Source organism: Podarcis gaigeae (genome assembly GCF_964106915.1).
Source record: "Podarcis gaigeae genome assembly, chromosome: 3".
Taxonomy (NCBI): domain Eukaryota; kingdom Metazoa; phylum Chordata; class Lepidosauria; order Squamata; family Lacertidae; genus Podarcis; species Podarcis gaigeae.
The window spans coordinates 90,330,467-90,343,629 of NC_139680.1; the positions used below are offsets into that span (position 1 = coordinate 90,330,467).

A 13,163-nucleotide genomic window follows, 5' to 3' on the forward strand; every position below is an offset into this window, starting at 1 on the left:
GATGTGTGTTTTCCTTTTACTGTGAATGAAAGTAAGAAACTTGCAGTATAGCTGCCCCCTTTTTAGGAAAATATGGTGCACTGCCATGCAATTTTTTTTGTTTGAGGTTTTGAAGATTAACATAGTAAGCTACCCACCCACCTGGCCTGAGTTTTATCATTCTTTTCTTCCTTTGACTTTTTTTGGGGAGACATTTGTGAGAGCTGTTGCTAAAAGCATCAACTGAGCCCTTTCCTGTTGATCTAATTGTAGCTTTGCAAATAGTTAAAGGGCTGTAGCTTGCTCTCAAAAACTAGATGAGGCAGCTACATTAACAGCCACACAACTTTCCCCTGGTTCAGCTGCTAGCATTCCCCTATGTTACACAGGTTCCTTCTGTCATTTCATAAAAATGTTTGGTGTATGGTTGGGTCAGTAGAGCGGACTTGAGAGTTGAAACAAGTGGCTCATCCTTTCCCACTTCCAGATGTAGCAAGGTATGAGTAGACATTTGTGATGGGCTATCTCGATAATTTATATGTATTTAGGGTTCTGAAATGTAGGATCCTTGAGTTTCCCCATGCAAGGTACAGTTGCAGTTTCTCGTTTACCATTCAGATGCAGAAGACGATAAAAGTATCAGATGGGTGTGTGTGTGTGTGTGTGTGTGTGTGTGTGTGTGTTTCATGCTGTATTCTCTTTTAGATAACCTGATACAACTACAGGTGGGGATGGAAACCTGTGATCCTCTTGAAGTAGTTGGACTATAACTCCCATCAACCCTGACCTGACCATAGGCCATTATAGTTGTGACCAATGAGAGTTGTGGTTGACCATACATTCCCTACTGTTTTAGGACATAACATTCTCTTCACAATTTAGGTCCCCCTCCCACAATGTGGGGTTGGTGTTCCCTCATTTAAGAATATTTCTGCTCCATATAACATAAACCATTCCCCTTGCTGAATTTTTTCTATGGCAGCCTTAAAATTCCTGCAGTAGGTCAGGCTTTAAAAATCAAAATAGATAGCTTTAGTAAGACATTTGGAATTCAGTAGTTTGAATCTATTACCACCAACCTGAAAAGTCATAAAGCAAGTAGTGCTTAAGAAAACATCATTGTGTTAAAAGGCAAATCATTCTTCATTCACTTGTTTTTATTTCATAAACAAATATGAATAGGGCTGCTTTGGTACTGTAATATTGAATAATAGGACTGAAGAATAGGTGAAGCATCTGTGGGTCTTAGGTGAAATCAAGCTGAATTACTGAAAAAGACAAAACGTGCTTCAGTATATATTTTTTTAAAGCACACACACCTGAAAACCATAAAACAAACAGTTGTCAGAGCTACATTTTGATGTGATGAATGTGATAGAATAGTTTTATTAGCTGTATTACCTGCCCATGACTGTCAAAGCCATGAATGAGTTACGTAGAGCATTTCCAAGCAAGGAAATAATAAAAGCTTTATGCCACACGTGTACCTTACACAAGCCATTTCTGGAAAAGAAGCTGCAAAGGTTATTAGCAACTCTTTTCATTGCTCATTTAAGCCCTGTGCAAACAGTCTCTACCTTCAATGGAGGTTTGAGATTGTGCCCTCTGACCTTGCCCTTGGGATTTGAGGTTGTGTTTAAATAGAGGCCTGTATGCATGGAGTTGACATGTGCAGGTATAATCCTCCCAGTTTGCAGGGGTCTGGATCAGACCTGCGTGTATTGCATTACATGCACGTGGGCTACTTTTGATTGAGACTTCCAGCTTGTAGATGTCAGGTGGGTTTGCAGCTTGATTCCACTATCCCACTGCATGTAGACAATCAACACCTGCACTAGTTAATATACCTTAGATGTGGAAGCAACACTAGTTGGTATCAACCTAGCTACTGGCTTTTCTCTAGTTTTTCCCTTACTCTTTGAGGTGCCTTTAATGTTAAAGGATGTTGCAGTGCATATTCTCAATGGGTTGTGTTGTGGTTTCTGCTGCTGTTCTGTTTTGCTATTTTAGTTCTGTTCCAAACGTACTATTGTGATTTTATAATTGTATGTTAGGGCTTTTTATAGTGTGTTTTTTAAAAAAAACTTTGGGCAATATAAAGAGTGGAAAGGAAGTTACGTAAAAGAAGTCGGGAAGCATATGAGATAAAATTGCCAAATGGGGTCATTGTGAGAAATAGGAAACAAAACAATATGCCGAAAATGTCCTTTATCAAAATAACATGTAGGCAGGATAGGCTGTGTGACAGCACTAATTTTAAATTCTTTCAAAAAACAAGCTGAATACCTCAGTGAATGAGCAGGAGTACTTTTAATTCATTCCATGGTTTTGCAAGGAACTAAAGCAAGTTAGTTAGATTGTTGCTTTCATGTTGATTCAAAAATGTATTGAAAAAGCCTATTTATGTTCCAGTTTATGTTCCCAGGGGGAGTCACTAAAATATTGGCAGGTTCATGCATCATAGCCTACCTTGTTTTGAGTTTATGCTTCTTTTTAAATATTGGTTACCCTGCTTAGCTTAGCCTTCATTTAAAAACAAAGGACTGCCTCACATGATACAGTGCATGGTGACATCTACTGATGTTTCCAAGGAGTGCCTAGAACAGTTTTGAGTATTCTTTTAAAAACTGAATATACTGCACGGGGAGTACTGATCAGTTTTACATATCATTATTTCAGAATTACAAAAGGACATCATCTGTATTCTCCTTCCACTGTGAAAACATATCTTTAAATGATGACACCATAGGCATGTTCAGGCATTTGTTTGAATGCACAAATGTGCATTTCCCCATCCATGGATGCAGAGTTTATGTGTTCAGACAAATGCCTGAACATGTAACATCTCATAAATATATATAGAACTGGAACTTACTGTTTTCCCTCTTTTTCTTTTTTTTTGCAAAGTATCGACCTAGTACACATTCACTGGTGCAACTTAGTATGCATGTTTAAATTTCCACTGATTTTTGTGATACTTGGAGCCTGATCCTATGAATGGTTACTTAAAGGTAAGGCCCAATGAGACCATAGTGTGCTTTGACTGCAGTCTGAAATATTTAACCACGCTCTGGTTTCTGCTTCACATTTTCTACAGTTCTTGAGCCAAAAGACAACTGAAGTGTATGGACAGAGGAGAAGTGTTTCAGAGACTAGAAAGAACAAATACTCTCCACTGTGGCTCTAAAGTTTATGTTTGCTTAGCTCTGAGCTAGCATTCTAAACTACCTCTGACTTTTCCCTGTGTTCCATTATTTACTGGTCTTGTTTCTTTCAGGAGAGCTGTTTTCTGCTGCAGTCTCAGCTGAGACTCACAGCACATCAGATTTCTAAGGCTACCACCAAAGTGGTTTAACATAAAAGCTTCATACTGCATTTTCCCCATCGTCTCATATTGCATCAGATGTAAATTTAAAGCTACTTCACAAGCTGTGAATGAAACCACCAATACTAGAAGCACAAAAAGTACTAAGTGTATATAAACTAAGACAAAAATGCAACCAAATGCTTAATTAAAGACTCTGACCTGTTGTCTGAGAAGTTAGCCTTAAACCCATGTCTCCCACATAGCTGTGAGACCCATTATCCATTCCCCTGATAGTTAATGCTTTAATCTTTTTTGGCTTTCTCCCAGATTGTTCTTCATATGCATGGAATCTGTTGGCTGGGGAGAGGGATGGGTGGTGTTGGATTACAGAATTAGAGTTTAAACAGTAGTGATTAATATGCTACATTGTTAGAATGAAGTGTTATGTTTCAAATGATGCCTAGCAACACACAAATTCAGAGCTGGGTCTGATATTCCTGTGCTATATTTCAAAGTCTTATTGAAACAGTAAATGAATTTCAAATTAGAAATAGGAGATTCAAACCAAAAATACTCTTACTGAGTACTATTGTCATGGCTCAAATGCTGGCTGATAAACATTGGTGGGTAGTTTTGCTGAACTGTAAGAAATATTGACAAAATTCTATCACCAATACTTTGTGCCAACATAGCCCTCATTCACATGTAACACTAAGCCAAACGATAGCTTAGCACAAATAAGCAAACATGCAGGATCCTGGAAATATTGGATCTGCATTGTTCCTTCTTGGTCGTTCTAGTGCTGCACTTCGCTGATCTAAGCTTAGTGTGTCATATGAACCCAGGTTCATGGTTTAGCTCTTTCAATACAGACCACAAGTGGGCAACTGTAGGAAAAACTTCAGTTATAGCCCATGGTTTGTATGGACAGAACTAAACCACTTACCCCAGGTCTGGGTAACTCAGTAAGCTAAACTGTAGCTTAGCTCAACAAAACAACCAGAGAGGAGAAAAACAACCACAATATCCTCTCCATGTAAGCTCATTCACTTTTTTAAAAAAAATTTTTATTAAAGATTTACTTGTATAAAAAGAGTACATATAGTGTCTCTGTTTTCAATTCATAGAATCTTTTTCACAGTTCAGTTGCATTTGGTATGAGACACTGCTGTCGTAGACCTTACACGATCGGGGAAAAGGGGGGATACTGATCCTTCTTTCTGTTGTATATTTGTGCAAGGTTTTTTTGTCTGTGTGATGTGAGTAGGCCATGTATGTATGTATGTATGTATGTATGTATGTATGTTGTGCGAGAGATGAGAGGTTGGTACGTTCGGTTGGTTGCAGTGTGGTTTGTTTGTTTGTATGTGTGAGTGGGCGTATTGGGTCATATTAGCCATATTGCTTCACATGCCTGCTCATTCACTTTAAGCAATGGTTTGATTTAGCCTGATGTGAAAGGCAGGCCAGTATGACTGAAATCTCTTAACCATGGTGAAAGGTTAGATATAGAGTGTATTACTGAGCATTCCCTCTCCCTTGATCCATTGCCCTCAGGTCTGGTTAAGCATTACATCCACAATGAAATCTACCAAGGTTATACTAACTAGATGTTAAAGATATGATGGAGAAGCATCCCCTGTTTTACCAGGGAGACCCAGCATGCTTCTTCTTGACTTGCTTTATGATGGGCATTTAAGGCCTACTGATTCTAGCAGGCTTTCAACATCTGTTATATGTCATACTTCAATAAATGTAGAGTGATAAAATAGTAGGCCACATAGAAAAGTCATAATATTTTGAAATAAATAAAACAAACTAGGGATCCAAATGGATAAAGATTTTAAATTGGGGATCCCATGATTTGTCGCTCTTGGTCATCTTGAGAGTTATTCGGTTTGCAGTTAAATTAAAGTACATGCAGATCTGCATGCAGAGGCTTCTGGTTGGGTTGGGAAGGACTCTTGCTCAAATCCCTGGAGAGCTGTTTCTGGTCAGTGTGGACAGTATAGAACCAAAGGCCTTACTTGATGTTAGCACCTTTCGGCATTCTAAGTCCTATGCCTTCTCCCACTTTAGACCCCTGTGACCCCTGAAAAGTCCCATTCTTCTGGGCGCTTGGAGGCCCAGCACACGTCCTGGAGAGCCTTCCTGGGAAGTACTGGGAGGAGGGCAGATTCCCTTCCATAAACTTCCCACCTACAGATTTTGGAATTAAAGTCAGTGGCTCATGCTCATCTTTGTGCCAGATTGGGGACTGTTCCCCCGTTCTTCATAGAAGTATCTGCTCTTTGCTCTCCCATTTCTCTTCTCTAGCAATGCATTTGGCCAGGACAGGACTTTAGGGAGGGATGTATGTGTCTTGTTTTCATTTGTGGGATTCTCCAATCTGGTAACTGTACATTTGTTTCATGTGGTGATGGTTAGAAAGTGCTTGGCTTATTTTGTATCTGATAAATTGACACATGGATGTTTTCAGGTATTAGATTTTGTCATAATTAGGACCATTCTATTAACCTAATGAGAATCTTCATGCATGGGAGTTTTGCAGTTCCAGGCACCATATATGGCAACTCTTTCTTTCACTAGCTTCAGAATTGCAAAGGGTTGTAAAAATGAATAAGGATATTGAATCATAATGTTTACTCTTAACTATGACTGTTTGAGATTCGTTGAAACCTTCTCACAGCATTAAAGCAAGATTGGGTGTCATCCAGAGAACTCCAGCCCTGCCTAATTTCCTTCAAAAATTAATGCAACTTTAACTTGTTCCATTGCTTCCACTGGTTTCATCCAATATGTTGTATTTGGACAATGAATAAAAGGTAAATGTTAAGTATTTTTTACAATAGAATGACAAATGCCTGCTAACTGGGACTCTGGTGTCCCACATTAAAGAGGGGTTAATTCGTACACCTAACACAGAACACATTGTCTTGTTGTCCTGAGGCAAAACAGATACCGTATTTTTCGCCCTATAGGGCGCACTGGCCCATAGGGCGCACCTTGTTTTTTTTTTGGGGGGGGGGGGAATGAATAAAAAAAATTAATTTCCCAGCCCCCAGAACAGGCTGCTATCCGCAAGCCTTGCAAGCCCGCGGGAACTCCTGCCGGGCTCGCAAGGCTTGCAGATAGCTTCCTGAAGCCTGGAGAGTGAGAGTGGTCGGTGCGCACCCATGCCTCTCGCTCTCCAGGCTTCAGCGAAAGCCTGCATTCACCCCATAGGACACACACACATTTCCCCTTCATTTTTGGAGGGGGGAAAGTGCATCCTATAGGGCAAAAAATACGGTAATCATGTCATTCCAGTTTCAGTGGATGTGCAGATTACTCTATAATATTTTCTTAGTTACTGTATATGTCAGTCCTTAATGTTCTGCAAGATTTCTGTTGAAGCATATATTTGTACTATTTTCCATATATGCTAATGATTTATTGCATTTTGTATTATCCCTTAGCCAAAGTGAAAGAGAAGAATTTGAAACAGAGTTCAAACAGAAATATGAACGGGAGAAGATTCTCTTGACAGAGGAGAACAAAAAGCTGTCTGCTGAGCTTGATAAGGTAAGTGTTTTGTGGGTGAAATTAAAAAATTGAGCAAAGTTGAAAAATTCATAAAGGAGCATATAACTGGGAAAATGTGAATAACTTCCAATACTGATTCAAGTATAATTAATTATGTTCCCATGATGGGAGTTTAGATTTGATGATATCTCTATTCATTTCTGATTAGATCCCACAAAATTCCTGAATAATATAGATTAAGATACACTGGCATGCTGATTACTTTAGGAGCCAAAAGGTAATTTGTATCTGGTAAGATGCAAAGTTAATTACAGATCCAAATTTATGCCAGAAGTATTTATGGACAACAGACCGCTTCATTAGGTGGTTCAAAAATACTAATGAAAGACAATTAAATAAGGGATCAGAATAAAATAAAATTTATCAAATGGGTGAGGGTCAAATGTGTAACAAGGAAATAAAGAGAAAAATGTGAAACTGTTTTGGACTTAGATTACACCAGGACTTTGGAATAACCCTTATATTGACATGAAAAAGCCTTGGACAGCCTTAGCTGGAAGAAAATGATCACTATAGTCCGCTTCAGGCATTGTTCTTATGAAGGGGCAGTTATGGTGAAAGGAAGTATATTTAGCTCTCCAAACTTGTGTGGCTCCTCCTGCATGGGGAACAGAGAGCAAACTCCCTACTTCAGAAGTTTTACCCCATAAGGGGTGAGAAAAGTCATGCAACTTCAGGAATGTGGCTAACATGTAGCCCCTTCAGCTCCTTCCACCTTGTTTGTCCCTTTCATGTGAGTAGGGCCTCAGGAGGGCTTCCACCTCAGAAAATAGGAATGCAATACAGCAGAAGTAGCAAACCCATAGCCCTCCAGATGTTTGATTTCCACTCTTATCTTCCCTAGTATTGGCCGTGCTAGCTGGAGTCCAACAGTATTGGTAGGGCCATAAGCTGTCCAGCCCATGCACTATGGAAACATCAAAATATAGAATTCATACAAAACCCAGGAATGCATAATTGAACTAGATGGTGCTGAATTTCACTGAAATTAGAGGGCCTTCTCAGCAGTGTACTGCCTTCCCATCAGATGTCAAGGAGAAGACATCTAAAGGCAGCCCTATATTGGGAGGTTTTTAATGTTTGACATTTTATTGTGTTTTTATATGTGGTGGAAGCTACCCAGAGTGGCAGAAGGGCATAATAATAATAATAATAATAATAATAATAATAATAATAAGAAAAGGTGTGCTTAAAGAGAACCTGGCAAGTAAGTGCCACAAATCAGGCATTTTTCCATTGTGAATTCTAGAATGCTTTGACTTTTTGCATTCCGCAGGCAACAATGAGACTCACCCATGCATGTGATTTGTTGACCATTGAGGAGATCCATTTGCACAATGGATACTATGGGTTGGGGTAGTTGGTTTTATATAGGTGCTTCTGGCAACATATGTCATGAGGACACAACCAGCAGAGCGTAAGTACACAAAAAGGCTCTGCTGGATCAGGCCAGTGTCCCATCTAGTGCAGCATCCTGGTCTCACAGTAGCGAACCAGATGCCTATGGGAAGCCTTCACGCATGACCCAATTGCGCAAGAGCGCTTGCCTGTGGTTTCCAGCCACTGGTATTCGGAAGCATACCTCCTCAGGCTGCGTAGGCAGAACCTGTGCCATTGCTACTCTCTCTCTTTAAATAGTGGTGCACACTTATGGATTCTAAAAGTTCACAAGAAACACAAGAAAAGCCACCCAAGATCATACCTCTTGTCTTTAAAATCTATTCAGCTTACAGCCATGTATGAGAGACTAAGTATGAGCAACCGGCAACTGGAAGAAGAGATGAGAGATCTTGCTGACAAAAAAGAATCGGTAGCGCACTGGGAAGCCCAGATCACGGAGATCATCCAGTGGTAAGAACCTTCTTCTAATCCCGTCTGCCACTGTGCCTCATGCAACAAGGCACTTTCTGTTTTGGACAAACAGAATTTAATTCTTCAGTCCCCTGGTGTTCTGTTTCCAAGCTTCAGAAAACTCGACTCTTTTCAGGACTGTAAACCACCACAGGGTATAGTTGTTGGATTTCCAAATACAAGTAACAACTAGCAGAAATCTAAGTAGCTTCATATATGGTAGAATAAAAGGTGGTGGTGGAAGGTTGTTGGTTTTTGTTTTTGTTTTTTGTTTTATTCACAGAATTGGCATATTATCCTTCTTTATTGGTATCCTATAAATTAAATTCAAAACACAAAATATAAAAAATGAATCTTGTGGCATCTTAAAAAATACCAAATCTGTAAGCTTTCTAGGACTGCAGTTCACTTATTCATATATATTAAGAGGCTGCCCCTTTGAAAATTGCTACATAATGAAAAGTAGCCTTCAAGTAATAGTTTCTAATATTCCCTTCTATCATACTGACAAAACTCGATCCCCCGTCTTTTGCAGTGTTCTGAAGTAAAGATGCAGGCATGAGTTTAAACTGTTAGTGGGGAAAACAATTTTTTGCAGTGATTTGTTTTTCCATTTTTGGACCATTTGTAAAATGTAACTCTGAAACAATCTGTACCTAAACATTTCCACAGATCATTTACACTGATTAATGTTAGTGTCTTGTGGCAGTATCATTTTTTAAATGTTTGTGTCCTTTTTATCTGCTTTCATAGAAGCTGTATAATTTAATTTTGTATTAAGTAAAAATGGATAAACATAGTCTTTTTAGGGAAGCCTTGTTAGCTAGACAGTGCTTTCACATTCAGTATAACTTTACTGTCCATATTTAGGCATAGCTCTGGCTTTTGAGTATGGTTAGTCAATGCACGTTGGGCTCTGAAACACTGGATGTTGTCCAAGCAATGTAGTTCACTTCATAAATGTACATAATTCAAACTCAAGGATCAGGGTCCATTTTTCACCCTTAAAGGTCTGGTTTTACAGAAGCAAGAATAAAGAATCAAAGCTGGATGATTTATAGTACTTCTTTGTCATAAACAAAAGTCACTCATGCAAGCCGGGTGAGGGGAACACAGTAAAGCAAATATGTTTATATATTTTCTCTCACTGACTGGAAATTAAGTGGTTATGTGTTCAGGTACTTCCCTAGCAGAAAGGTGAAATTTAGTACACATAGAATCCAATGTACCTTGAATATTACAAAAGCCTGAAGTATGGTCTGTTGGACCTGTCAAAACTCAGGATATGAAATTAATTCTCCAACTGATCCTGCTACTTATTATTATGAAATATATTGGTGTTGGGTTGTTTGTTTGTTTGTTTTTGCCACATGCAATTCAAAGCAACTTACAAGAAAAGAAAACACATGCATGCAAACATTAAAACCAGGGCAGGAGAAATTGAGACAGCCCTATGGTTGCCATGGAGATTGTGAAATCCCATGCAAAAGCAGTAGACAGAGCCTCAGTGTGAATGTTCAGTCTCTCCCAAAACTACTTTCGCTAGAGAAGTTTGTGGGCAGCAGTTACAACCAGTGCTATTTTTCTAGAAAAAGGGGTACAGGAACTATGATTGCCTCTCTTGCTCTCTTATAATGGCAATGGAACCCACCTTAGAGGTGCCGGAACTGAGTTCCCACTGAAAGAAAGCTCTGGTTACAACAATGGTATCCCCAGTCTGACCTGGCAACAGATGGCAGTCCCAACCCCAAGGTTGGGTTCCCAAGTGGCGTTAATGGAATCATTTTGAATCACAGAAACTCCCTACACTCACAGTCTGGGGTGATGATGTGCCACATCAATTAGTTCAGCTGTACCCAGCTCACCTACCGAGGTCTCAGCAATACTCCTCGGATCGGTTCCATTCATGTTCAGATCAAGGATGAGGGTGGTCTGTCTAAGAACTGACCTGGCACCAAACAACAAGCATGGAGAAAATTAGGAAGATTTTCCGAGCACACTGAGCCTGGCACTGCCATTCCTGCAGGAATGCAGCCTAGCTCTACACAATGCAAATGAACTGCACAAATGGCATATTGGAACTTATTGCCACCTACTGGTTGCTAAAGATGCATACAGTTTTTGCACAGATCTCAATACAAAGTTTCCTATTTGTGATTTTTGTGTGCAGGAAAGATTTGGGCCTTTCGTTGCCTGTCATACAACAATTTTGCAATAAAATGGTCCGTCCAGTTGAAAGCAGATGGAATGGTGGTGTAATTAAACACCTCCCTGGAACTGTTTCACACGTGGCTTTTCCTACACAGACAGCTTCTCCATGTAGGAAAAGTCATGTGCACCCTCATGTGTGAAAAATGCATAAATATGTGGGTTGCTACAATTACATGTGTTCAAAGGAGCATGTTTGTGATTTTGGCTATGATCCTAAACATCTGGCCTTCATTACAGCTATGCTAATTCCATGCCGATTGCTGCCATCATTCACACATTTATTCAGCATTCACAACCTGAATGCTTAGAAAAACTGTAAGCATCATGATTTCCTGAAAAATATATATATATGTATTATTCAGCTGTGTCCCCCTCATTATAATTATAATAAAAAACGGAATTCATTTATTCATTTACTTTAAAACAACTACTCATTGTCAGCTTTTGGAGAGCCACACTGGTGTAATGATTAGAGTGTTAGACTATGACCTGGGAGACCAGGGTTTGAATTGGTATTCAGCCATGAAGCTCTCTGGCTGACTCACTCCCAGCCTAACCTACCTCGCAAGGTTGTTGTGAGAATAAAACGGGGAGAGGAGAACCATGTACCCACCTCAAGCTCTTTGGAGGAAAGATGGGATATAAACACAATAAATGAAATGAGAGTATTATATTATATGCAATGGTCACCATCTGCCCGTTTACACTTGTGCACCACTGAAATGAATGGGAGCAGTACAAGACCATGGATAGTTATGTCCTTTGATGCCTATTTTTTAGAAATGTTAAGGATTCAGTTCCACAGTACCCAAGAAAACTTGAGGGGCATCACGTGGGTTATTTCTGCTTGCAGCTTAACTAATTGGGCTTTATTGTTCTATAATTATGATTGATTTTATGAAATACTCGTTCTGGCTGTTTCTCAACATCCTCATTATCTCTCTAACTTAAATGTCAAAATAGAGCAAAAAGTTAGCCTTTGCTTTTGCCAAAGTTCTTACATCTTATTTCACTGCTTGACTAGGGTAAGCGATGAAAAGGATGCCCGAGGCTATCTCCAGGCCTTAGCCTCCAAAATGACTGAAGAACTAGAGGCCCTGAGGAACTCCAGTTTGGGGGCAAGAGCAACAGTAAGAAATTATTCAGTGTATTTTTTAAAAGATTGCCTGTGCCATCAAATAAATGCTTAGTGTGAGTTATATTAGCTACCAGTTACAGCAGATGAATCTTGAAAGGTGTTCCAGAGAACTGTCTAGTCCTGTTAGCTAGGCAAGTTTCAGTTAGTAAGGTTTGAGGATGCAGATAAGGTGCTTCAATCGGTCAGGGCAACCATTTGCCCTCTGGACTCTTGCCCCTCTTGGCTGATGAAAACTGACAGGGACAGGACAGCTGGCTTGGCCAGGAAGGTGATTAATACCTCTTTCTGGGGTCCTCTTCCAACTCTGCAATTCTGTGATCATCCATTTAATTCTATAGTAATTTTAATCTGTTCACAAGCTAGTGTATATAAAAACAGTTATTTCAACATTACATTTAAATAATCAAACTTGACTAAAATCACTGTTGTGGACAATAGTCCCCATTCCATGACATCCCAGTTTAAACTGTAAAGGTTGTATTTATTAAAGCTTGTTTAAAGGAGGTCAGAGAGGGCATGGAAACTTTCTCTGTGATAGATTCATCCCCATCCCCACGCCCCATGAATAAATATTTTAATTGTTGCTAATGTATTCTGTAGCATAAATGTAATATATCATAAATCTACTATTGCCTATAAAAGAATAAGATAGCAGAACTCCTTTTTTTCTTACTTGGATCAAAGAAAGATAATGTATTTGGGGCATTGCCAGGACTCTTTTTGAAGACCATAAGACTGAAATGTAACAAATGCCTTAAATAAAAGGAAATGGCTTTGCTTTTTAGGACATGCCCTGGAAGATGCGGCGTTTTGCAAAACTGGATATGTCTGCAAGGTTAGAGCTACAGTCAGCCCTTGATGCAGAAATACGAGCCAAACAAGCCATTCAAGAGGAGTTAAATAAAGTTAAAGCTTGCAATATTGCAACCGAATGGTAAGAATTGGTGGTTCTAATGTTCTAGCTTGCAAAGACTTTTCTACAAAAGACATACTGATAAGTCCTAAAATATATTGCCTGTCAAACTATAATCCTACAATTATTCATGGCAGCCTGACTTAAAAGCAAAAGTTATCCTTCTATAATTTGTAGTT

At 39.3% G+C, this 13,163-nt stretch overlaps 1 protein-coding gene across 4 annotated transcripts in view; it reads left to right on the forward strand.

Moving 5' to 3' along the window:
* CDC42BPA (CDC42 binding protein kinase alpha) overlaps positions 1-13,163 on the forward strand; it is a 159,157-nt gene that overhangs the window by 96,783 nt on the left and 49,211 nt on the right. For all 4 annotated transcript variants that reach the window (XM_083732036.1, XM_083732033.1, XM_083732034.1 and 1 more), the window contains exons 16-19: positions 6,745-6,850; positions 8,598-8,722; positions 11,958-12,063; positions 12,857-13,005. In XM_083732036.1, the coding sequence (XP_083588162.1) occupies positions 6,745-6,850; positions 8,598-8,722; positions 11,958-12,063; positions 12,857-13,005 (486 nt within the window). The remainder of the gene's footprint in view (positions 1-6,744; positions 6,851-8,597; positions 8,723-11,957; positions 12,064-12,856; positions 13,006-13,163) is intronic.